General features: G+C 52.5%; 7 protein-coding genes across 7 annotated transcripts; 4 read left to right on the top strand and 3 right to left on the bottom strand.

The window, feature by feature from the left end:
* Positions 1 to 2,363: 2,363 nt before the first annotated feature.
* On the bottom strand, positions 2,364 to 3,275 carry BDV59DRAFT_6372 (uncharacterized protein). The gene has a single exon (XM_073696810.1). It carries the CDS (start codon positions 2,989 to 2,991, stop codon positions 2,524 to 2,526), a length of 468 nt encoding a protein of 155 aa, XP_073553333.1. The 5' UTR covers positions 2,992 to 3,275; the 3' UTR covers positions 2,364 to 2,523.
* Positions 3,276 to 13,664: 10,389 nt separating this feature from the next.
* On the top strand, positions 13,665 to 15,489 carry BDV59DRAFT_167139 (camp independent regulatory protein). The gene has a single exon (XM_073687842.1). The coding sequence runs from the start codon at positions 14,047 to 14,049 to the stop codon at positions 15,478 to 15,480; it is 1,434 nt and encodes a 477-aa protein (XP_073553332.1). The 5' UTR covers positions 13,665 to 14,046; the 3' UTR covers positions 15,481 to 15,489.
* BDV59DRAFT_167138 (uncharacterized protein) lies at positions 15,490 to 16,716 on the top strand. The gene is made up of 3 exons (XM_073687841.1): positions 15,490 to 16,245; positions 16,307 to 16,618; positions 16,696 to 16,716. The coding sequence occupies exon 1, from the start codon at positions 15,791 to 15,793 to the stop codon at positions 16,214 to 16,216; it is 426 nt and encodes a 141-aa protein (XP_073553331.1). The 5' UTR covers positions 15,490 to 15,790; the 3' UTR covers positions 16,217 to 16,245; positions 16,307 to 16,618; positions 16,696 to 16,716.
* A 176-nt stretch (positions 16,717 to 16,892) lies between these two features.
* Positions 16,893 to 18,305, bottom strand: BDV59DRAFT_197468 (uncharacterized protein; the record flags this gene model as incomplete). The annotated part of the gene is made up of 2 exons (XM_073692929.1): positions 16,893 to 17,141; positions 17,220 to 18,305. 2 exons carry the CDS (start codon positions 18,303 to 18,305, stop codon positions 16,893 to 16,895), a joined length of 1,335 nt encoding a protein of 444 aa, XP_073553330.1.
* A 596-nt stretch (positions 18,306 to 18,901) lies between these two features.
* Positions 18,902 to 21,044, top strand: BDV59DRAFT_167132 (cardiolipin synthase). The gene is made up of 6 exons (XM_073687840.1): positions 18,902 to 19,169; positions 19,216 to 19,500; positions 19,551 to 19,658; positions 19,708 to 20,030; positions 20,093 to 20,357; positions 20,641 to 21,044. Exons 2-6 carry the CDS (start codon positions 19,328 to 19,330, stop codon positions 20,774 to 20,776), a joined length of 1,005 nt encoding a protein of 334 aa, XP_073553329.1. The 5' UTR covers positions 18,902 to 19,169; positions 19,216 to 19,327; the 3' UTR covers positions 20,777 to 21,044.
* On the bottom strand, positions 21,045 to 23,415 carry BDV59DRAFT_167131 (tRNA modification protein MTO1). Its single transcript, XM_073687839.1, has 2 exons — positions 23,230 to 23,415; positions 21,045 to 23,159 (listed from the first exon to the last, which is right to left on the bottom strand). The coding sequence occupies exons 1-2, from the start codon at positions 23,334 to 23,336 to the stop codon at positions 21,206 to 21,208; spliced, it is 2,061 nt and encodes a 686-aa protein (XP_073553328.1). The 5' UTR covers positions 23,337 to 23,415; the 3' UTR covers positions 21,045 to 21,205.
* Positions 23,416 to 23,619: 204 nt separating this feature from the next.
* BDV59DRAFT_197465 (acireductone dioxygenase (Ni2+-requiring)) lies at positions 23,620 to 24,268 on the top strand (the record flags this gene model as incomplete). The annotated part of the gene is made up of 3 exons (XM_073692928.1): positions 23,620 to 23,649; positions 23,707 to 24,078; positions 24,134 to 24,268. 3 exons carry the CDS (start codon positions 23,620 to 23,622, stop codon positions 24,266 to 24,268), a joined length of 537 nt encoding a protein of 178 aa, XP_073553327.1.
* Between the last annotated feature and the right edge of the window lie 183 nt (positions 24,269 to 24,451).

Genomic DNA, 24,451 nt, shown 5'->3' with positions numbered 1-24,451 from the left:
GTAACCCTGCATGTTTGCCTACCACTTTGCTCAAGTTCTTCATCACTGATTTTATATGTTTTCACCCAACTCTCTCCATCAGGCAGTTCAATCACGTCATCAGATACCTACTCACAATGTTTAAATATATATATCTAATTGAACTGGGATGGTCCCCTACCCTCAGCGTTCCTTTCATCCATGCAACTCTGCTCATACCGTGACGGATTAGTGAGAAATTTAACTTGGTCAATCGATGGTATCCTCTTCTGAATGTAATTAACGGTAGAACATCCGGCCTTCTTCGGTGTCTAATATTTCTGGCAAATTTGGTCATCTTCGCCTCTCTTGAGTCTCGCCCCATAGCCTATAATGAATTGAACAGAAAATGGCTGCCACACATAAAAGAATCATTCTTGGTTGACGAAGGCGCAGACTTTTAGAGGGCCATAATAACAAACACTCGAGCTTCCTGGGCGTATAGGAGGAGTAGGCAACACTTTTAATATGTCACTATACAATAATTCTCGCCAATAAAAGCATTTTCGGCACTTCTCTTATAGCTTGTCTTATGAAAGACAGGATAGTTATAATGGTGCTATTGCTTACACATTGGAGTTTCGGAATTTCGGTCTTCATCCTATCTTCGAAATATGATAGTTACTCACATATATGCCTTCAATTGTGGTCCCAAAGAGCTCCAGGTCCAACAAAGGCTTTGCACATTAGTGTGTATATAATGCCATGATAAAGGGTCTCACGTCATATATTTGACGATTCATCTTCTGTTTCTAGTGGGAAAAAAAAGAAAAGAAAAGCCGAGCTACAGATGCTTTCAATCAAGTTACAGGACAAGTCAAATCACATGTATCTACCTAAAGGGTCGCACCTACTCCTTCGTCTTTCTTTTAGTAACGTTGAAGAGGTTGAGTGTCCATGGCGCTGCGTGGTGAGAAATGATGTGTCTTTTTGATATCATTTCTGCTATATATGGTACACAACATTATCTATGAGCTTCGCAGTATCATGTACCTGTGTAACATCCAACGTCTTGTGAAAAACTATCTAAAGCAGGCCGCCAGCCCCCACACCAACACCGTGCATAAACAGGCATGCAAAAACAAATACCTATATTAGCACCTGTGGGCAAAATTAAGCATGTATACCTGGTGACCAACCTCACCGTCAATGTGATTTTCGTGCAGGGTCTGGGTCACATGAACCCTTACATCGGACAGTTTCGCCTCACTTCTTCATCTGTTTGCCACACACTGGTTCTCCACAGGCATCTAATAGGAAAAGCCGCTTCTAAAACGTCTCTTGTTCCCCTCTGATCTCTCGAATCCATCTAAATTGGGGTGATGCAACAGCGGTGACTGTGTAAGGGAGTTAGGAATACTCATGCCTGTGGCTTCAATTCTGCAACGCTCATGGTGGATATAATGCAAAGCAATCTGCGTTGAAGCGAGATCTGTGCTACGAACGTATTCCTGGGATATACGACGGTCATGCATTTCAGTACACTGTAAGAGCCTTTCCAAGAGGTGGAAGTGAGGAAAAAGTCGGCCTCTATAGCAGCAGTATACAGAGATCTTTTAGCCCTTACTCTACGTATATCTTCTCTACCTTATCTTCAGTAAGGAGGTAATATGAATATACGCTGTACAAGAGGCTCGCAGTTCTAGCGCCTTTTGGAAAATGTTAAAGCTCTTTAATTGTGCAATGTCGATTCTGTATGCTGAAGGGCTGAGTTAGCGAAAGAATCCCAATTGTTCTTTTTGATATTCGTCGCTTTTTTTGCTTACACATAGCATAAGAATGTTCTTTCTGGTACCTCTTTTTTTTTTTTTTTTTTTTTTTTTTTTTTGAGGGGGAAGGGAGGAGGTCCATGTATCATTATATACAACCAGGTAGAATATATGTCGTTTGTTTTACACGGTATATCGCAGAGCTCCTGGGAGCACAAACCTGTGGTCTCAATTAGGTCCCTGGAAAAGGCCATGACTGTCTGTCCGAATCCCAGTATACAATTGCCACCCAGCAGGAAGAACGCTAGAAAAGATATTCTGATGTAAACGGTGTAGAGACTAGTTATCTACATGGGCACTACTATTGCTCATCCTGCAGCCCTGAAACCCAAGGGCCATGGCCAGTCAATCAGTCAACCCCTAGTAATTGACCTATATCATAATCATCATAATCATGCACGAACCGATGCTACTCTTCTACAATACCGCCATGTTTCGACTCAAGTATGCCACCCAAGCAGCTATCTCCTGTCAGTTAGTAGCCGGAAATCGGTGCCTGACAGACCAGGTGTCTCCCACTGTACGCCACTCGTGAGACCTCCGTCTCCCTCAAGAAGACGGCGGGCACTACGTATCCCCATCGAGTAACTCTAAGCAGGCCATGGAAACGCAGTGCTCCTTCAGAACCTGCATAACCACGAAGCTCTCAGACACATATGTCTATCCGCAGTCAAAACTGAGTCAAGGTATTTGAAATCTTTCTCAGGGAGGAAAGGAGGGGTTGAGCACAGTCCGACTATCCCGACCGAACGGGGCCGGTATATCCCCGGCCAAAGAGACAGGCATGGCCGGTAGAATCCCCCTTTGTACCTCCTCGCAGGAAGTCAACTCTGGCGGAAACCCGTGTTTTTCTGCAAGCTCGCCCCCCGCTCCGGTATTGTACACCCGGTACCCCCGTCCACGTAGGCCTGGAATGCGTGATGGAGGGTGCGAAATGCCGGCCAACGTAACACAAGGCGATCGAGAACCCACCACTGCCATGTGAATGACACATCGAGGATAGTGGCCGGCGCTGGAATGTCTTAGGGGGAATTGATTTCCGTGTAACGTACGGCATGTCGGCAGGATGCCGAAAGGGCGAGAGGAAGTGAGCGGGCTGAGGGCCAGTGGGAGGGAATGATGATGATAATGTGCGGAATATTGGATCAGCCTTGCATGTGCACTGGTCCAGAGAGCCAACCGGCTGTGAATGAACCGATATCATCCATCATCAGTGTGCGTCATATCCGGTCCGGTTGGGTAGACACACAGGGTCATTCTGCTCGACATCGGGGAGGGGGTGACAGTTGCGATCTTCGGATGCATGCCAGCCGACCATGATAGATCAGAAACACTAACTGGGGAGAGGAAGGGATGAAGGACGCTTTCTGGGGTTATCTGCGCCCCGGAGGAGATTGACTTTGGAGAAAGCGTTAATCGAACGTCAACACAACGGTCAAAACACTGGAGTTCTCTGTCCCCTTGCATTCTTCAAAGGAGAGTGCCGAATCGCCATGAAGAGAACCTGACCCGAGTCGGATATAGTTTGTCGCGTGAACTCTACAGCCAAGGGGCTGAAGTGTAAGCGTGGCCAGACAGAACATGATTCGGCACACTCTACCATGCATTCATTCTAGGACGAGGATCGCCTCTCATATGTTGCCCGCCCCGTATTTGCAGTAAGAAACGGAAATTTTCATTCCTCGACGAGATGAAGGGGAGAAGCGGTGGGATTATGGTCAACGAGACCCCCTCTCATGCCCCCTTGATTAGGTACCACTCACTGAAGAGAACCCAAGACCCTACTGAATCCTTCCTGAGCAAGTAGCAGGCCCGCATTCTCGTCTTCTCACCCATGCTGGTCCACTTAGCCGCGTTGAATTCGCTCAAATCTGCAGATCTACATCACACAGCGCGGCAAATGTCTCTCAGGTCTCACTCACTCCCTTTCTGCTACCTGAGACGACCTGCCGTCCTTCCCGTCAGCTCCGCCGCTATGTCCGCTGCTATGCGAACACGCCGTTCCAGATACCCATTCCTCCGAGGGCGTAATCTGTACTGCGTACATACATGCTCGCCCCCCACAAGACAGGGGAATTGGTGCATTCCTCGCCTCTCGTCCCATGCAAATACCATTCTCGGGGGGGAAGAAGAGGCTTATGCGTCTGTGGGTATGAAAAACTATGCCCTCCAAAAAGTGAAAATCTAGTATTGTGCGGAGGGTCTTGAGGATGAATTAAGTTAGATGCTTGCTAGTTCGGCCTATAATAGATATTACTATCGGACCGGGGTGGGTGTCCATCCACTAGGGAACAAAGTTCAGCATGTTCCCAGTCACTATCGTCTTCATGGCGTCGCAGAAATTTCCGCAAAAGTAATAATGTTGAGACACGCGCAGACGCCAAAGCCACGTTTTTTATCTATTATCCATTTTTATCATTGGCTTGGATTTCGAATACGGAGCTTGAAACGGATCCCTGTCATTGGTGTGGGGGAGCAGGAGGCAACAGGACAGGCCCATGTCCGAGGACTTTCGAATGAGGCGATTGTCTGTGCGTAAGTTGTGGCGATTAGCTGGTAGAGGCAAGCCTTTAAGTCGAGGAACATTTGCATTTGCCTCCTACAAAATGCGAGGGATGCATCTGCGATGTGGGTAAAGGGAGAGAAACCAGCACGAACGAGATCGCCAAGATCGTAACAGCAAGGGAGCACGTTAGAAGTACATGACAAACGATGTCGAAGTAATACGCACAAAATACCGGTCTTAGTTATAATTGTGCCTATACAGTCTATAGAAGACATGGGTCAAATGGGGCATAGGAAGCGTTGCAGAGATGGAAGAGCTAAGATGAAGAACCCACAATGATTGGTAACTCGAAATTAGGGAAAGAGGGGAAATTCCAGCCGGAAGACTAAGGATGGATCGAAACCCAACTAGTTAGCTTATTACGATGTGCCTGAGCAGAGCCACTAGGAAAGAAACAGAATGGTGATAAATGAGATCAACAGTGCATTATTAGAATCCACTACTGCGTAACAAGCTAGAAACAGTTATGGATTAGTCTGCTATATTAATAATAAGCCCGATGCTCGGCAGAAACAGTCGTTGGTAAACTGTACACCATTTAACGACCTTAACAGAGTATCGTTGGAGATATTCACAGCACGATGTAATGCCAATATACCTCCAGAGTGGACAGGAACAACATGGAACCTGGATATATCGCAAGACCAAAAGAAGTGGAGAGATCACTACATTCCTTCGAATGTATACGGAGAACCTACCCGGATACTCGATAGGCCATACGTTTGGTTCACAGTTGGGGAGTTATGTCTCAACTATGCCACTACTACGGAGTGCTATTCCGGAGTATCCGTACATAGAAGTACATAGACCCACGATTGATCTACGTAATTTGAGCATGATTGTATAATGGCATTATGAAGCGCATCTCCATGTACGGAGTATAACCAGATAATGAGCAAAGTAGACTACTTACCAGTGAGTTTCGCCGAATATGGCCCTGAGATCCACCGGACCGAGCAGCCCCCCTGACGTCTTGATCAAATCGCGTGCCCTCGTCGCACCAGATTCACTACTGATCAACCCGAGTATTACCATGGACGACGAGATGACAAGAAAGGGGCGTCTCCCTTATCTGGTCCGGGGATGTAGTGCGTACCCCGTAATCTATGCTGTACGGCGTCCGCCCTAGGGCATTCACAGTGTTGTGCGCCCATGCCTGAGCTTAAACTGGGGCTAGCGGCAGTTCCTCTGCAGGGTCGGATGGACCAGGGGGAAGGTAAGAAAATGACAGGTCACGTCAGGCACTAGATCCCTATGACGAGTCACTATTAGGTGATGATTACCCTGTTTGACGGGGTTGTCAAAGCACACGGTCCAGGTTGGCTTTGGTTGCCTCTCATTCACGGGCAGTAGTCGATCGTAGGACGTCCTTGTGCCCCAGAAGACCATAGCACTTGGCTTGAGGCTATCGGCGTAATTGAGGGTCCTGTGTCTTTGTAGAATTGGAACCGGGCCCATTCAGGCAATTAAAAATCAGGGCCGGTCGGTGCTAGCTTGGGGCTAGTCCAGATATCTCTGGTAACCAACTATGGGTTAGTGAACACCATGCTATTTAGAGGGAATAATTGCCGGCATACTCCGGATACGCAGGGTATCCAGACTTTGGGCAGTTGGTCATCCGTAAAGACTGAGAGACTCAACACTGATAGGCAGGCATACTTACAAACTGTCTATCTGCACGTAGTTTTATACAGCATCGACAGAGACTCCTCGCACAAACCAAGTCAGAAATTATCGGACGAGTGCTATCCGGAGACATTTCTCATCCGCAGTGGATCCATCCATCTGCAGGTCCACCGGATCGCTGTAATTGGTGATGGTTCCAGGCAAGACACTAAAGAAAGCCTTCCCGAGGATGACCATTATTAGGGAATATGGCTCCCATTATCATTCGCCAGAAGCCCAGATCCTTCCTATTCTTGGGTCAGCGTCCGGCTATTTGTTTGATCATTCCCCTGAAGTTCACATGTCAGCATCATTTGCTGACTATCTGACCGTCAAGATCATTTGTGTTAGCGTGATCTGATGTGCCTTCGAGACCTTTCTGATCTGCGTACTCCGTAGGAAGATGCATTGAACCTACGGCGTACGCAGTAAGTTGTCAATGGACTAGAAGAGAAGCTCAAGCAAAAAGGACACAGTACGCCGTCCACCGGAGATCATCTTCTCCATCCAATTAGAGTATTCACTGGAATCTGTTCGCCCCGGTTGATTGGGTTGGGTCTTGACCAAATCATATTTCTACACGAGCCCGTGGCGTCCTTACGTGGCCAATCCGTGCAGTCTAAGAGATCTTAGGACCCCATCATGGCAGGCATCCAACTGCCTGGAGCTGCAGGTTGCTGCTCGCCCAGCCTGTCTCTCTGCCTCCGGGGACACCACACCGCGCTTGTAACCTGTAAAACGGCGGAAACCTTCTTAGTCGTTATGGGTCTGCGAAAATGAAGGATTGTTTGGGGAAGTGGGAACTCGTACGTTAGGCCAAGGGGAGAAGGAAGAGCCGTAGCATCCCTTGACAGAATGTTCCCACTGGGTGATCTGGAGATTGGCTCCGTCTATCCAATCAGCAATAACTCTCAGAATTCCAGATGTACTGGTACCGGACAGTTCGCGGTTTCAGCAGAACAGATCATCCCTGCTCCTCGTCTCCTGAGAGCTTACTCAATCCAGCCTCCTGCAGGGGGAAGATGTTTCCAGCATTACGGTCGAATCACAGTAATTGGCTTGATTCTACAGCGTGTCTGCATGACCGGAGGGTTTCCTTCACCATTGTCTTCCGCGTGCTGGAAGCCTTAGAACTGCTGGGCCATGCATCAATTCCAAATCGATCTTCTCCGTGACTAAACCAAAGGACATATCGGCTTTCATCTGGCTAAATCTAAGCAGGACCTAGATGAGTTGGATTTAATTACTCCATTGTACGGGATACTCCCTCCCTTTTAATTACGACGATCTACTATACAGTATTCACTAGTACTAGTTGATATTAGTTCTGGTACAAGTGGGCTCGTGTCTGCGGCGTCGCCCCGTTCTGGCCACCTTGGGTCGACATCCTTGACTATGCGTGATGATCGCCTCTCTAGATCGGGGCTGGCCAACATCTCCTGCGGCATTTCCCTTCCGTCGGTCCCCAGTTGGTAGAACTGCGCCACAGTCGGATCACAGAACAAAATTTGATCCATTCCCACACACTCTAGATTGTCGGTTGGCCCTCTTCCAGTCCCTTGTCTGTCCAGTTGGGTCATTCGCTGGTATTCTAGGTCCCTCTCATTTGTTGGTGCTACTTAAATTACGACGACCGAGGTTTTAGGTCGTCGAAGGGTGTGTTCTACGAGGGAGGGAGATGTCTCCACTAGAAACATTGCTAGAACACTTCTCAGCCGTATGTCAATGGCCCAGGTGCATGATGGTTCGCGGTGCGTGGCGTTGGCGTGGATGAATAGAGCTATCGCAGATCGCATGGCTCGAGCCTGAATGGAGTCATGCGGTGGGATTTCTGCCTTTTTCTGATTGGGCGGAAAACTCTTCCCGTACATGGAGCCGGTTTTCCCTAGTCTGGATAGAACGTCAATACATCAAAGTTGGAAGCGAGTCGCTTAACTACTCCGTATGCCGGGTTTAGTGAGGACGGAACAGGACTTGCAAGTTGTGCGACATAGAGATGTCTCAATGGATTTTGTATCCAGAGTGAAGATGCAAGGTACATACTTCGTCCTATAACTACGACCTTCCTTTTTGATAAACTATTCTGATATATGTTTTTCTAAAGAAAGCCGAAAAGGAGAAAAGAAATATATAAATAAAAGAACGAGAACAAGAAGAAATTCTCATTCGTGGGGGTGTTGCTCCCTTGCGCATGTATGTATATATGTCATCTTTGCGACCAGATCATGGGATGCATTTTCGGGGGGATGAAAGTCAATATCGCTTCACAAGCCCATTCCTACCTTCCGCGACAGAGCTTCCTTGGGTTGTTTGATCGTCGCCATTCTCACCATTCCATCTAACCGAGCCCTGTCAAGGGGCATCCTAGCTTCGGTGCTTCATAGTCGAACTCTGGCTGCGTACCGACCGATCTTGGGTCTTGCAGCTGCATGTAAGGACAACCCCAGTGGCCCTCTTCATACCCTTTCGGGCAGGCCCTCGGTCCAATTGTATCATGGTATTTATAGTTACATATGTACATTGGTGATAGAGAGGGCTCGCGTACACGACCTGCCTGTCTCACAGCCCTAGGCTATTAACTCTACAACCAACGCGGGGGAAACAATACAGATCACATCAAGACCTGGGGAAATCTCCCCGAGGCTCAGTGCGTCAACGTTCACCCTGAAGTTTTGCCAGGGTTCCTCTGCAGGGGTCTATTGTTCAACTGATACTGATCTTATCCTCCGATACATTCCCACCCTTTTGGTTGGGTGAGATCACACGCGGGGTATCTTTATCGAGATTCAGTCTGGTTTCTCGACAGGCCTTCCCTCTACCTACGTCGACTTGGATACCTACCCGCCCGTCTAGTGGTGCAAGGGGAATCATGGAGCTATCCAGGAAGCTTCGAATGGTTTTTGCTTTTATGTTTTGCTTTTCTCCTGCTGCTAAATTAGGTTTCGACAAGCACGCGCCAACTGGGATCGTCTACTGTTCATCCAGTTTGTCGGGACTGCCAATCAGCGCGATCCCTGCCTGGTGTTAGGAAATGTCCTCAGTTTGCTCCTCTAGATTCCCCCCCGGCGCCGGCTGTCCATGCGGAGAAGGATGGTAGGTTGATGTTGAGGTCGAACCCAGGTTGGTAGCCAATCTCCCTCCCGGGCGGTGATTTGCCACTAGGTCTCTCCCTGTCAAGGAGAATTCACAATGGCGGTTTGCTTGGATCTACTGAGGATCTCCCGTGAAAGTTTCGAAAAGTGTCCAATACAAAGCTCCAGACACGATAGCCCCCTGAATTGGGGAGAAGTTACCGACAATCGCAGTCAACCCAACTCTAAAGTTTAGTCGGGCGCGGCAGACTGGGCAGGGTGGTTAGTTAACTTTTCTAAATTGATCGTCATGACCGAGTGGGCCGTTCTTGCGCTGCATACGCAGTCCTCCCTCCCTCCCTCTCTCTGACTACTGCGTACATGCCCATACTTGCCACCGCTCCGCCGCTTCATTCTCGTGTCTTCTGGAGAATTCTCATAATACGAAGTAGATGAGTGGGATCGTCCCTTCAGCGGAAACTATTGGTCTCGGCTTCTGCACGGACCCTAGTGGCCCCCGGGGAAGAAGTGAGTCGCTCGTGGTGTCGAGAGCGATCCCCCAAAGGGTTGTGGGCGACAAGAGGAGAACTTTCCCAACAGTACTAGTCCCAGAATGGCAAAACAGAATGGAGATTAATAATGCTGATCTACGGCGACTAACACTAGTTACGAGACGCTGGGCGGGATCTTCTTGCCTCCTCTCCTCTTCCTTTCCCCCCTCCCCGCCAAAATACAGGGTATGGGGCATGCCATGGCCAGCCAAAGCCGCGCACAGTCCCCCCTTCTGTCCGCTGTGATTGTCCGGTTCTACGCGTAGTTCTCCGCTGTGTCGGGCACCTGGTCGCAACGATGTTCCGGTCTAACTCCTTACGGTCGCCCCATTAGCGGTGTCATCCTGTCGCCCGCCCCGGTCTTCTGGAAGCTGACGAAGCCGATCCTTCATCTGCGCAGATGGCCTCAACATAGGCCGGGAGGCGCTAATGTGGACTAGTGAGTAAGACAACGACCCCGAACCAGGGAGGAGGATGACGAGGCCTTTAGGGACTTGGATATTCTGGGAAGGGTAATTATCAGCCGATACTGTAGTCATTCCCCTTTCCGAGCCATGCATTCGACAGATGTTCCAATCCATAATAGACTGTAGGGTCTCTGTTGTCACCGTGAGACATCCATTCGGACCGTATTTACCCGTCTGGGGACAGTTGACGAATGGAAGAAATCCCGAGGGCCGGGGACTCTAACAACAGGCAAACGGCGGACTTCGTTCTCACCAAATGATGAATGATAAAGCCGGGCCCTGGAATCCGGGAAATAAACCCCTTCCTGTTCTCCAGAAACACTTCCCCCCCTCTCGTGAGGAACCAATCCGATCCCATGCCACCGAGGCACTTTGCGCAACCCGCTCGTAAACACTGCGTCTTTTTATTCCTTTTTATTTTCTTGCCTTGCTTGATGACTCTCTCTCTCTCGCTCCTTATGTCCCCGTTTAATTATTCCGAACTTTGGGGGTTTCGTTGATCGAACATACGCCTACGGTCTGGGCGAATCTTTCGCACGAAGAATCCATCCAGTTCGTCGATGCTGATCCCTCTCGGTGAGGATTCTTAGCGGAATCAGCACGGGTGGGGTTAAATGCCTCTTTTAGTGCGGGAATGTGAGAGCCCCGACAATTCGATGACCGGTGCACATCATCTTGTCCTCAAGTCTTCGTCAGGGGCAGAGCCGTGGTTGGATGGAGAGATCCACTGGTACGCAGGCAACCATGTCCAATGTGGCATTCTCAATTTGTTTGAACATTATTTCTTGGAAGAGAGGGGTCGTATTATTATTCCATTTATTATTATTATTATTATTATTCCTCAACAAGTTTTGGAGGAGGGGAGGGGGAGGCGTTGGGCGAAAACCAAAATATGTACGGACGATATGCACTCCATACCTATCGATCGGATCTCACCCAAGGGGGTCGTGTGGGAAAAGAGACACAAAACGGTCGGAGAGAGGGGGCGGGAATCGGAGAGCTTTTATATCACATCAACCGATCTAGAAAATAAGAGGTTCAAGTAAGATCATGCTGAGAAACTCAATATTCACAGTCTTAAAGTTCGTCTTGACGATTTCTATCTGTCTTCGGCCGAACCTTTTGTTTTTTTGACGATTACTTGACACCAGTCTTTATCAACTGGTTCACGACACAGCCCCGTCTGCCTCTGGTGGGGCCCGTCTCTCCTTTTTTTTTAAAAAAAAAAATAATAATAATAAATAAATAATAGCAGAATAGTCATTATTGCCTCCTTTCTAGGCATCCATGGCACGCTAACCTTCTGGTGACCACTAGATTCACGCACTACGACGGCCCCTAGGAGATGGTGAGTCGTGGAACTGGGGGTCACATACATCATCGTACTCCGGACACATGATGGCCCAGCATTATCCGAATGCTCACTCCCATCCAGTAGTAACCGTATGCAAACGAGATCTCCCGAATCTCAGGATGTCCGGAGGGTGCGATCACTGGTCAGGATCCAGGATGCCTGAACGGACTCGCCGATTGCCTGCGTCCGCCCTTCTCCCACGCCGCTCATCTCCCCGCGGATATCCTCTGTCCGGATGGAGGTCGGCAATTGATATGGGTTGGCATTATTGGATTCCTCCTCTTGTCCTAGTAGCATGATGATAATTCCAGTCTCATTTGCCCGTACTAATAAGGGTGACGAAGAATCGTAGATCCGAGCCCACTTGTTCAGGAAAGGACCTGACCGGGCTTTTCCAATTTAATCCCCGGCCAAGTTCCACGGTCCTTGACTCCATCGCGTTTCCACCCCCTCCTTCCTTAATCCAGTCACCTACAGACCGAACGTTCCCTGCAGTTCATCCCGGTTTGGTCTGCGATTTGGGCGGGTTGACTTGTCATTCCGTTTCTTGATCGTGGCCCTGCTTTCTCCTCGGCATTCCCAGAGATATAACAGAGAATAAGCCTTCGAGCGGTTTAGCTGGAGGACGAGACAGTAGTGGACGTCATCACCGTCGTCGCATCCATCCACCAAACAAGGTTCCTCCCCCGGCTCAAGTGAAACGGGGTACCTGCTTTGACCGTCCCCGCGAGATTCTGAAGTAAGTCTGTTTGATGGACCCTTGATTGTCTTTAGTTTTGATGGTTGCTTTGCACGATCGCACGATTTGCGAGCCATTCGAGATATTTCCTTTTTAGCCTTTTTTTTTTCTCTTTTGAACCTTTTTGATATGCACATTTTATTCTCTGCTATCCGATTGATTTTATTCCATGTTATTTTTCGTTTATTTTGTTGATTTGCTTTCTACCTGGCTTCCTGAAGTCAGTCGATGATGATGAGAAAGGGTATCGATGATGGATCCACGATGGCCCCCGATCCACTGTCGCGCTCGCAGCTGCTCCCTTGGGATCGCTAGTTGCGCCCACCATCCTCATTTTCTCCCTCTGCTCGGGCCTACCATTGCTTGGGTCGCCCCTCCCCGCCCTGCACTCTTCACGGTCTGGTCTTGCGTCGTTGGCTTGTGTCCAACCCGCATCATGCCCGACTGGCCTAGGTCCCTTCCCGTCCATTCAGCAGCCTTCCTTCTTCCCATTCCTTTTTCTTTCCTCTTTTTTTTTTTTTACTTATTTATTTTATTCATTATTTTTTTTTATTTTACTTTTTTTTTCCGTTTTATTCCTTTTGAAAAAATAATCTTTTTTAAAGAAGCTTACAATACGTTACGCCCCCCTTCTGAGTACCTGCAATGTTTATGATAAATCTTTCTCATTTTTTTTCTTCCCTATCTTATTGTTATTATTATTATTATTTTTTTTTCTCTTGGGATTTTTCTCCACGGTGATGATTATGATGACTGTTATATGATCTACCTCCTCCCCGTCTACCTATATCGCGGTCTCTTTCCTCTGTCGCATGTTCTCCCACCATCCTCTTCACCTGGAACCATCAACCATCTCAACTGGATGATTTAAATCGGCTTACATTCCTCCTCTGAGACAGGCGCCCCCGAACAGCTCATCCGGTAGTCATCATCACCTGGAACCCGGTCTCTCTCTGTCGCCTCTTTCTATTTATTCCCCCCCTCCGTTCCCTCTCTCCCACGATCATCTGGTAACTTCACGACAAAACGGGTTTCGACCTCGTACGATCCGGTGGACGAGAGTTGCAGGCGGAGGAATTCCCGCTGTGTTCTGTGGTTGGAGCGTCTACCAGTCGACCTATACGATCCGATCGCCAACCGTGGAACCAAAAGCTCCAGTTTGACCCAGCTTTTTCGGGCCCAGACGATTCTCTTCTCTCCAGATCCAGCCTTGGCCTATTTCCCGCGCTCTCGGTGGGAGAGAAAAGGAAAATCGAGAAAGAAGGGAGAGAGAGAAAAAAGAATTAATAAAATAATAATATAAGAATCATCCAGCAAAAAAGGGCCCGTGCTTGTCGATCCGGGACTCTCAACTCTGGATAATCTTAAACTCTTTCGACGAGGGGGGTGCCATTTTAACTCACATCATCGACCCTCGTCTACGGTTCACTGACGCCGTCAAGCTCGCTCTTCAACCTGTCATTCCCTCTTCCCTGTTGTTCAACTCCCGGGAGTATCCATCCTTCCCTTTCTCTTCCCCCCTCCTCCTCTTCCTCTTCCTCCTCCCAACCAAACCCTTCTTCTCTTCCGGTTCTTTGCTTCAAGTTCTCTCCCCGCGAAACTCGTCTTCTTTCTCTCTCTTCCTCTATCGCCGTGGTTGCATCCTACGACTTCATCCGCCGTCGCCTCATCACTAGTCCCTTCCTTAGGGTTAGGAACAAGCGCACTTCCCGTTCGACTCGAGTTAACTCGAAACTCTGATCAGCTGTGGCCTTAACTCTGATCGGATTTACCTCGTCGACCCCTTTCCAACTAGGTTCATTCCCGACCTCACGTCTGTATCCCCCAAGGACATCACATCACCACCATGGTGAACGGCACCACCACGGTGTTGGAGCCTACCTTCACCGGTTACGTCGCCACCACCCAAGATGCTCTGATCCTGTTCGAGGCCTGCCTCACCGGCGTTCTACACCATGTGCCCCGCCGCCCCCACGATCGTGAACGGGGCCATCTCGTACGCAGCGGTAGTGTCTTCATCTACGAGGAGAACTCCTCCGGGATCAAGCGGTGGACGGACGGGGTCACCTGGAGTCCCAGTCGCATCCTGGGCAATTTCCTCGTCTACCGGGAGCTTGAGAAGCCTTTCCCCCCCGGGGAGAAGAAGCGCGCGATGAAGAAGGCCAACCGTCGTCCCGTGCCCTCTACCCGGCCGGGGGAGCCCTATCCCCGCCAGGACAGCAGCAACGGCGCGCCGGCCTATTCCCCTTCGTCAACCTCGGCGTTTGGGGAGCGACCGCATCAGTCGGACATGGAAAGGGCCCTGGTTGGCTCGCTCGTGGATTCGTACGGTTTCAAGGACTCGGGGTTGGTCAAGAAGACGATGAGTGTGACGGTCTCGGGGGTCACACACCATCTTGTGTCGTACTACAGCGTTGAAGATGTGATGCGGGGTCATTTAAGCCCACCGTCCATCGTGGAGACCCTGCGCTACATCCGCCCCCGTGCAGAACTGACTCAGAAGCAAAGCTTCCGCGCCCCGATTGACGATCTGGAGACCGGCGGCTTGGACAGCCTCAACGACCCGACGCACGGCATCTATGGCTATCGGCCGCAGCTCGTCACCCCGGCCGGGTACGCCGCCATCCCAAGCGCCCACCCTGATTTCTACATGCACCCCGCCACCGCCGCCCCCTATGCCACTACCCACGCTCCCCAGTCCACCCCGATAGCCGGTTACTCCATGGCCGGCTCGATCTCGGCGCAAACCGCACCCAGTGCCTTCCTCCCCACCCCATCGGCGCCCGCACAAATCCCGCAGAAACCGGACGACCACCCGCACTTCCGCGCGCCGCCCACTCAGTACGGGACGAGCTTCGATGCGCTGGGCCAGAGTGCCATGTCCTCCTCGCTCCAGTCGGCCCTCGGCACGACCATCCCGAGCTCCTTGAGCGAGCGAAACCGCTCCCACTCCGATCAGAGCACCTACCGCAATTCCTCCATCTCCTCGCGTAGTGTCGCCACGGACGCAACGTCGCCCCTCGACACGCCAGCGACCTTCTCGCGGGGGAACAGCTTCAGCATCGCGGGACTGGATGGGGCATCGCACCAGACGCTGGAGCAGCGCGGGTTGGCTGCATTCGACCCCAGCATCCCTCGTCGGGATTCCAACACGATCGCGCCGTACTACGCCGGTGCCGATAGACAGCAATATTATGTCGGGGCTACGGCTCCGGCGGCTCACGCCGGCTACCCTGTGTCGACATGGACGACTGCGGCGCCCGCGCAACCGCAGGTATAAGCTGGTTTTTTTTTTGAATTTCCTTTCTAACTTTCGTTCATGGCTTCTTTTTATAATTGTCTCCAGAAGGGCGGCACGTTGGGCATAGACTCTGCATATACTCTATGGATGATTACCCGGACGGAACACTGCTCTAGAGGAGGTCTCGGCGGCTTTTTCTTTTTCACCCCTTGAGTTGTTTTGTTTCTACGATGATACGATGCACCCGAAAATTTGCTTTCCAGCTGTTTATCGCACCAACACTTCGCGTATGGGGTTTTTCTGTTCGATCTTGATTCTTCCGTTTTCATGCGTGTCGCGTTAATACCTTATGAGCAATGGGTCGGTTTGGGTGGCACGGTCTGGGGCGGTTATTTGCTTCTTTTTCTTTTTTTTTTCTCTACCACCTCGCTTTCGCTCTGTTTTGTCTGTCTTCTGCGCATATCCTTGCTGTTTGTTCCGTTCACGGGAGAACGTCATGGGGTCTGGAGTATGGCCGGTTCTGGGATTTCTCGGTGGACGCAATGAATGCTGTTCGATATTTCTCCTGCTGTTACTTGCTACTACTATTCGAGTGTTGTTTGCTGGACTTCCCCTTGCCGTAGGTAGTCAGGTCCCTGGTGATATCATCGGGTTCGCCCGGGGTGGCCGACGCAATGTGGAAGTATCATCGAACGGAATGGATGGAATGGAAATCAGGGTCCACGGAGGACCCGAGATGATCTACTCATTTTCTCCTCCCGACTCTCCGGCGTAGTGTTTCCAACGAATCGACGGTGGATGGTGCTGCTCCAGCTCGGTCAACATCCATGATGACTATACTGTCGATCATCGCTGGTGGACCAACCCGAGTTGTCCCGAGATCCACTGCAGCAACCGCGGATGGATCCCCCCTCATCGTTCTTGACCCTCATCGTTCTTGAGGGGGGACCGAGGGCCCGCCCTCATTGGCGTGGGTAAAGCTGGAGGACGAGGGCGATCCATGGGACACGCGATGAGGGATATCTGGGTAGGTTATATCCGCTGGTTGGGGTTGCGTAATTGATTTGCAGGGTTTGGTGCGGTGCTGCCGGGTCTGTATTGTGATGTATTACGTTACATACAACCCGATATCCAACGGTACTCGTCCTCTCCCTACCGTAGGTCCCTCAGGCAGTAGGTAGGTAGGTACCCAGAGAGGATATTGCAGGGAATAATACCTCCTGTTGATTTTGTTTATTGCTGATGCTATCTAAGCATGATCGATCGTACCTTCCTGCCCCGTAGTCGATTTAGGTTAGGCTTCAATCCTGACAGACAACCGTCGCCGAAGTTTAATCTACTAATGCAAGCGCTTGATTTGCATCCCGACTGCAGACTTTCTCCATCCGCATCTAATGTTAATCCGACTTCCCTTCTGCTCCCTCGCTCCCTTCTCCTGTTCGTTCCCCTGTTCATGGTTTCGCACTGCCGGCGAGGATCGCCTGCATTGGGATCCCCCCGGGATTGAACCCCGGCGGCATCATCGGCCCTGCCGCCGCGTTCACCGGCACTTGCCCCGGCATCGCCGCCATCCCCCCGGCCTGGAAGGGGATCTGGGGCATGCCGCTGACTGGCTGCACGAGGGAGTAATCGCGGGGGAGCGATGCGTCGGGGGGCGGCAGGTCGCTGTCGGGGGCTGATTCGTCGGGGAAGATAGGGGCCTGCACGGGGAGGAAAGGAGTCACAGGATGAGATCAGCTCCGGGGCCGAGGACACCCGCGGGGCAGGGGGAGACTTACACGCGAGAAGCGCTTCCCGGGCATATGGACGTAGTCGTCAAAGGAGCTCTCAAGGGCGGCGAAGTTGAAGCCGGCGCGCCGGGCGTCGTCGGGGTCGTTTCTGTCTCGTTCTCTGGGAGCGGCCGGCTCGAAGCGCTGGCCGATCTCGCCGCGAAAGTCGACGGGGCGGCGTGGGACGGGGCGGTAGCGCGGCCAGGCCGTCAGCCACCAGGCCGGGTAGGTGAGGCAGTGGAGCTGCAGGACGGGGTCAATGTCGAGGGCAAAGTGCACGCGGGCGTCGCGGCGCGGTTTGGCGATCAGCAGGGCGAAGGTGAACTCGCGCGGCAGGCCCGACCGCTGCAGGCTGTTCTCCTCGAGCGTCCAGACGACCTGGCCCGCCTCGACGTCGAACCGGCGCCCGCGCGCGCTGGCCAGCGACCGCACCGACCCCTGAATGCGCATCATCTCGTACCGCCGGTACTGCCCGTTCATGCCCCCGGCTGGCGTGATGCTGGCCATCATCGGGAGCTCCGCCACCCCGAGGGAGCCCGTCAGGCTGTAGTTCCACTGCAGCGTCTCCGGGGAGACGGTGCCGTAGAGGAGGTGCGGCGCGTGCTTGAGGAAGCGGGCGTTGTGGGTGCGCGAGGAGCCGCGCGGGGCGCGTGCGGTGGTGCTGGTGGTGCTGGTGTTGTCGCGGGGGCAGTGGACGGAGGCGCGGATGGTGGCGGCGCGGAAGCGGTGCGCGAGCGTGTTGGGCGAGTGGAAGACGAAGTTGATGCTGAGGAAGTCGACGTGGTCGAAGTCCTGGTCGGACACCGCCGGCGACGAGTAGTAGCCATGCTGAAGGCGCTGGACGTGCGCGGTGATGTACGCGTCCGCAGGGAGATGGCGTTCGTAGATGCAGGTGCGGTTGACGAGGAGCCGCGGGTTGGCCAAATTGGGGTCGGGCCCGGCGCTGGTCTTGCTGGATCGTGAATCTGGCGGCCCTGGTTCGTCGGGGTGGTTGGCATCGCTGGTCGTTCGGGCTCGAGTGCGGCCGTCAACGGCCACCACTGTCATGTCAGGGGGCTGTCGAGGGCCGTCGTCGTCACCCTTTATCCTGCCCATTGTGACGGCTGGGTAGGAGCATCCATGGAGGCAGTAGCAGGTGCATGGAGCGGGGGGGAGTCGTCGGGGTGATTGTGGTGGCTTCTGACGCGGACCGGGGGGGGGGGGCTTTGGGCTTTCGCCTTGTATATCAGGTGAGGCGTCAAGCGCGGCGTCAGATGAGACCCCAGTCAGGCACGCTGCCAAGCACAGATCGATCGGGTGAATCTCCCGTGTTGATAAAGATCGGCCTGAAATCGTCAGGTGGGTTGGTTCTAATTGAGAATGATCGCGATGGTGATGCTACTTGCGTATGCGGTGATATCAAGTCATCAAGTGCATCTGGTTGATCGGATGGCGCAGTTGATCGCCTCCCGGAAGTCAAATAGATTAATCGTGAATCAGCCGAATGGGGGCGATGAAGCGAATATGAAGTATGCATCATCGACGCTACACATGAGAATGAGTCAGTCAACAGCAAGAAATCCAGCGAAGCGAAACAATCGAAGTATATCAGCAGCCGATAGAGAGCCCCGTCACGTGGACGGAACAACCATTGACCCGGTTCCCTCACATCACAAGCCTCAATTTGTATACAACTTTCTCTCTGGCTGTCCGTCGTCGTCCGGTGATTCCTTCGCTACTGTCCACAGGTTGATTTGCTTCGGGATCTGGGTGTCAATTGCCTGTATTGCGTGTCTCTCGTGTCTCGCTCCCCAGAGGCAGCAACTGTAGCGTGGAGGTCTCCGGATTTCGGATACCCGATTGCCACCCACACTGCATTGGGATGAGCTGGACGCGATCAATTTCATAATAGATAGCTGTCTGCTTCATTGGACCTCGTCGATTGATCTAATTGAATTGAGGGGAGAGAGGAACCTCGATGTGCGCCATCCCTTTTCCTGTCCGGCATCCCCGCTGACTTCATCAGCTTCCGTCTCCTGGTGGATGATTGATACGGACAATAGAATCTAAGTGAAATAGTCACTTCAGTCCACCATACAGCCGTGTGGAAACCCATTCTTTTTTTCATCAAGTTCACCATGGCTGCCAGCTCTCTTTACACGGCGCCCATCCGCGCGTCCAGGCTACTCCCCCGTCTATCATGTGGTGCCATCGCTTTCGCTCCAACCCTCAGTCCTATCAGTTATCAAACGACGATCCGGGACTTTTCAACGATTGCTATGATGAGGCCCTCATATGCCGTTCAACCCAGGTATAACGGGTCTTTTCTTCGTGTATGGGCAACATATCTAACATGTGCAGTGTAATCCCGAGACACACAAGCCGTATCAGCACCATGCCCCTCAAGTTCTCTGGGCAAAGAAGCCGGTATACGACACAAAAGCCAACTGAGAAAGATGATGATTCAAAGTATGAGGCATCTCGCGTCTCCCTTCCAAAGCTCCAACTAACCCGGCAGGCCCCAACCGGTGACAACAAAGTCTGCTATCCTGTCACGGATCCCTCGTCCGTCGACACACGAAAACATCTACACCGTCCCCAACATCCTCACCTTTTCGCGGCTGGTCGCCGCTCCCCTTGTAGGGTACTTTCTGGTGCACGACTACCATGGGGCGGCCCTAGCCTTGTTCGCATATGCCGGGATCACCGACCTCGTGGATGGCTACATCGCCCGACGATACAATCTCCAGACGGTGGTCGGTACCATCATCGATCCAATGGCCGACAAACTGCTGATGACCATCGGCGTCGCCTGTCTGGCGGTCAATGGCTCAATTCCGGGTGAGTTGTTTGGTCGTTGCTCGTTCCTGCATTGTCACATTTCTAACCCGTCCGAAATCCAGTATGGCTGGCCGTTATCATCCTCGGTCGTGACGTCGGACTGGCTATATCGGCCATCTATTACCGCTGGATTTCTCTTCCCCCGCCGAAAACGATGGCCCGGTACTGGGACTTCTCCCTCCCCTCCGCTGAGGTCAAACCCACCACGGTCTCCAAGGTCAACACCGCCCTGCAGCTGCTGCTGGTCGGGAGTGCTATTGCCCTGCCTGTGGTGCCGGAGTCGATTTTGGATGCGTGGAGTCTTCGTGAAGCAATGACTGGATTTCAGTAAGTGGCCCTTCATCATCTCTCCTTTGATTGTTTTATTTCGTTGCGAGGAAGGCGAGCCGGGTGCCGCATAAAAACCCTTTGTTTGGTTGGGTCTAGCACATACGACCATAGGGTGTGGAGAACAGGGCTTCCCGTCCGCTCAGCCGTACTTAAGCCACACGCCGGCCGGTTAGTAGTTGGGTGGGTGACCACCAGCGAATCCCGGCTGTTGTATGTTTTTTTTTTTTTGCCATGATTTTTGGTTCTCATGTTGTCGATGGGGTAGCTAACGATCGGTCAGATACCTTGTTGCAGTGACCACTCTCTGGTCCGGTCTGAGCTACGTCTTCGCAAAGGATGCTGTCAAAATTCTGTCCAAGGAAGAGGTGCAGAAGCGCATCGCGAGAGCTGCGGCAAAGAAGGGATCCTCGTCATAGGGGGTAGAAGGGCGTGTACAGTATGTAAATATATTTGGCATCGTGCCTGTGTTGCAGTTACAGTTGCATGGCATTAGAGTTGTTTCGTTTATTTGTTTTACGGAAAATCCATCCCAGTCAATGGCTTTCGTGTTCACTTTTAGGGCATATATATATTGCCGCTCCGGTTGTCGAAGAGTCGAATCAACACATACCACTCAAATACCCACTACAACAGTCGAATCATGTATCAATATCTTCATATGACCGAACATCAGCGATAACCAGGTATCATTCATGTAATTTACAAGAGGTATCTGTATATAACCACACCACAGAAATAACACACCGAAGGAGAGACCCAAATATGTTCAGAATGACTCCACTACACCGACTGACGCTGGCTAACAAATGCAATCAAATATTGTACACACACATAAGTAACTGACTTCAAGGCGTCTCCCGTAAAAGATCCTCAGATACAGCATCGTCCGACGGAGATGGCACATGCCTGCGGACATGCGCGAGTAACCTCAGCGCTCCCGCGGGCGTGACACCCTCAATGCGTCGCGCCATGCCGACGCTGAGCGGTCGGACACGCTCAAGGGCCTGCCGCTCCTCTGTGCTGATACCCTGGACCGTCGAATAGTCCAGGTCAGCCGGAAGGAGCAGATTCTCGTCTTGAAGGAACTTGCGCGCTGCCGTTTCCTGACGAGCAATGTACGGCGCGTACCGGCGCTCGATGGCAACTCGGGTGCGAATCTCGGGGGCAAACGATGCCGGGGTGTATGCAACTCCGGAAGGCGATTCAATGTGCGGAATCAGGGCGTCGACGTCCACCTCGTCCAAACAGAGGAGGTCCAAGGCGGACCGGATGGATGTGTCCATACGGGCCTTGAATCCCTTGCGCGACCACGCGCTGGACGACATGCGGGTGTTTGCCAGGAGGGTCTGGAGTTCCTGGATCTGCGCTTCGGTGTCGCTGAAGTGGTTCCAGCGCTTGTCCGACACGATTCCGGCCTGGCGGGCCATTCGGGTGAGACGGAGGTCGGCGTTGTCGGAGCGCGTGGAGATGCGGTACTCGCTGCGCGTCGTAAACATCCGATAGGGCTCGGAGACGCCCTTGGTGATGAGGTCGTCGATCATGATCCCAATGAATCCGTCGGATCGAGTGAGGGTGAGAGGCGGGCGGCCTTGCGCCGACAACCCGGCGTTGGTGCCGGCGATGATGCCCTGTCCGGCGGCTTCCTCGTACCCCGTCGTGCCGTTGATCTGACCGGCAAGGTAGAGGCCGCTGATCAGCTTGGTTTCTAGCGAGGGCCAGAGATTGCGCGGGTCGATGTAGTCGTACTCGACTCCGTACCCAGGCTGCAGCATGCGGACATTTTCCAGCCCACGGACAGTCCGTAGCATGGCAAACTGTGCGTCCTCCGGCACAGTCATGGAGATGCCGTTGGGGTAGATGACATCGTTGGGCGCGAACCCTTCTGGTTCCAGCCAGATGAGATGGCGCTGCTTGTCCTTGAAACGGATGATCTTCGATTCCAGCGAAGGGCAGTATCGCGGTCCGCGAACAGTCTCGCGGATATGAACTGACTTGTCCAGGTTGGCGCGGATAATGTCATGGGCGGCCTCGTTCGTGTGCGTCATCCAGCAGGTGAGCTGGCCCTCGTCGCCAACCTGGACCGTGCTGTTGAGGTAGGAAAACGGCTGCGGTGGTGAGTCGCCTTTCTGGACCTCCAGTGCCGCAAAGTCAATGGTCCTCTTGTCCAGCCGCGGAGGCGTGCCGGTCTTCAGCCGGCCAAGCTGGAAGCCGGCGTCCCGGAGTGACTTGCTCAGTCCGAACGTGGCAGCCTCCCCCATGCGCCCGGAGGGGAAGACGTTAAGACCAATGTGGATTTCTCCTCCCAGAAACGTGCCGGTGGTGATTACCACCCGGCCGGTAGGAATGACCTCGCCCGACTCGAGCCTCACCCCGACAATTTTGCCCTGCGCACCCGGTGTACCCCCAGCACCGTCTTCCTTCGAGACAACGATGTCGGCAACCTTGCCTTCCACAATGCTCAGTCCCTCCGTCCCGACCAGCTCTTCCTGCATGTACTTCTTGTAGAGGTCGCGATCGATCTGCGCGCGAGGCCCCCAGACAGCTGGACCCTTCGACCGGTTCAGTATGCGGAACATGATCCCCGCTCTGTCGATAATTCGTCCCGCGACACCGTCCATTGCATCAACCTCTCTGATCATCGTCCCCTTCCCAATCCCGCCAAAACTCGGATTGCACGAACATACCCCGATGTTGGAAAGCGACGGCGTGACCAATGCGGTGCGTGCTCCCGAACGAGCAGCAGCGGCGCAGGCTTCCGAGCCTGCATGGCCGCCTCCAATGACGACGACATCGTACGGCCTGAATGACAGATAATCAGTTAGTTGTCCGGCAGATCTGGGACGATCGGGGGAGGTGAAGTTCTCCATACCGAGAGCCGTCCGTGACGGTCGCCAAACCGCGAACCGACCCCAACAGACGGGACCGAATCGCCCGGCCGCTGCGACTGAGCGCCAGTGACTGAGCCCGAAGAGCCATGATGTTGGTCGATGGGTGGAGAGTGTTTTGCACTGGACGGCAACAAGCCAAGGCGCCAAATATCACGAGGAAAAAAAGCGGTTACTCAGAATCACGTGATACAAATTATTCCCGTTAAGTCCGAAGGCGGTGAATGTGGCTGAAATAAGCCCTTTGCGCCATCGTCGGCCAATTGCGGGGCAGTATTTGGTCACCCCGCGGTCTGATCTTTTATTCTTGCTGAGCTGTTGTATATATACGACTACCTGACTTCTTCTCTCCATCAGCTCTACAGATTCCCACAATGAAGGCTTACTGGTACGATAACAAGCCGGTACGTGTCGACTCGTTGTTCACCACACGAAGTGATTCCCGCTAACCGAAAAGACAGGGCGACCAGCGTGAGGCCCACGACTCCGGCCGCCCAGTGTCGGAGGACTACCTCGCCTCGATTGGCGTCTTATACCGCCACTGCCCGACCATCGAGGGCGTGGACGCGCTGGCCGCCGAGCGGGGGTACAAGAACCGCGATGAGATCGTTGTGTCGCCTCAAACTATGGGCGATGTCTACGAGGACAAGGTGAAGATGTTCTTCGCGGAGCATCTGCACGAGGATGAGGAGATTCGCTACATTCGCGACGGTGAGGGCTACTTTGATGTGCGCGGTCAGGAGGATGAGTGGGTGCGTATCAGGCTCTCCAAGGACGACCTCATCATCCTTCCTGCTGGGATCTACCATCGGTTCACCACCGATGACAAGAACGTACGTTGGCTGGCCCTTCCATTGTTTGTGATCCGCGGTGACTGACGCAGTGTAGTACGTCAAGGCTATGCGGCTCTTCCAGGAGGAGCCCAAGTGGACACCTCTGAACCGCAGCTTGGACGTCGATGCTAACCCCCACCGCAAGACCTACCTGAAGAGTGTCGGCGGGGCAGCTGTAGCTGCCAACTAGACGGCTCTTAAGTTGAGAAAGATAGGGGGCTGTGGTTGTGTTGGATTGATAAGACGCAGATATACCGACTGAATGAATCTTATGACATGTTTACTCGTACGCACTTTAAGCTAGCCTGTGGCGTGCTTCCACGTACATACCGGGTGCATTAAACCTGGGGATATAAAACTCATATAACTGCCG

The sequence above is a fragment of the Aspergillus ambiguus genome (assembly GCF_047715705.1).
Source record: "Aspergillus ambiguus strain CBS 117.58 unplaced genomic scaffold BDV59scaffold_1, whole genome shotgun sequence".
NCBI lineage: Eukaryota > Fungi > Ascomycota > Eurotiomycetes > Eurotiales > Aspergillaceae > Aspergillus > Aspergillus ambiguus.
The sequence above is the reverse complement of the archived record's forward strand: the minus strand, read 5'-3'. Positions and strand labels throughout refer to the sequence as shown.

Coding starts and splice junctions, on each gene's coding strand:
- BDV59DRAFT_167131 (XM_073687839.1), bottom strand. CDS start 23,336: ATGGCTCTTCGGGCTCAGTCACTGGCGCTCAGTCGCAGCGGCCGGGCG. Junction 23,160..23,229: donor ACCGTCACGGACGGCTCTCG/GTATGGAGAACT, acceptor TCTGTCATTCAG/GCCGTACGATGTCGTCGTCA.
- BDV59DRAFT_6372 (XM_073696810.1), bottom strand. CDS start 2,991: ATGATATCGGTTCATTCACAGCCGGTTGGCTCTCTGGACCAGTGCACA.
- BDV59DRAFT_167139 (XM_073687842.1), top strand. CDS start 14,047: ATGGTGAACGGCACCACCACGGTGTTGGAGCCTACCTTCACCGGTTAC.
- BDV59DRAFT_167138 (XM_073687841.1), top strand. CDS start 15,791: ATGAGCAATGGGTCGGTTTGGGTGGCACGGTCTGGGGCGGTTATTTGC.
- BDV59DRAFT_167132 (XM_073687840.1), top strand. CDS start 19,328: ATGGCTGCCAGCTCTCTTTACACGGCGCCCATCCGCGCGTCCAGGCTA. Junction 20,031..20,092: donor GGTCAATGGCTCAATTCCGG/GTGAGTTGTTTG, acceptor TCCGAAATCCAG/TATGGCTGGCCGTTATCATC. Junction 20,358..20,640: donor GAAGCAATGACTGGATTTCA/GTAAGTGGCCCT, acceptor ACGATCGGTCAG/ATACCTTGTTGCAGTGACCA.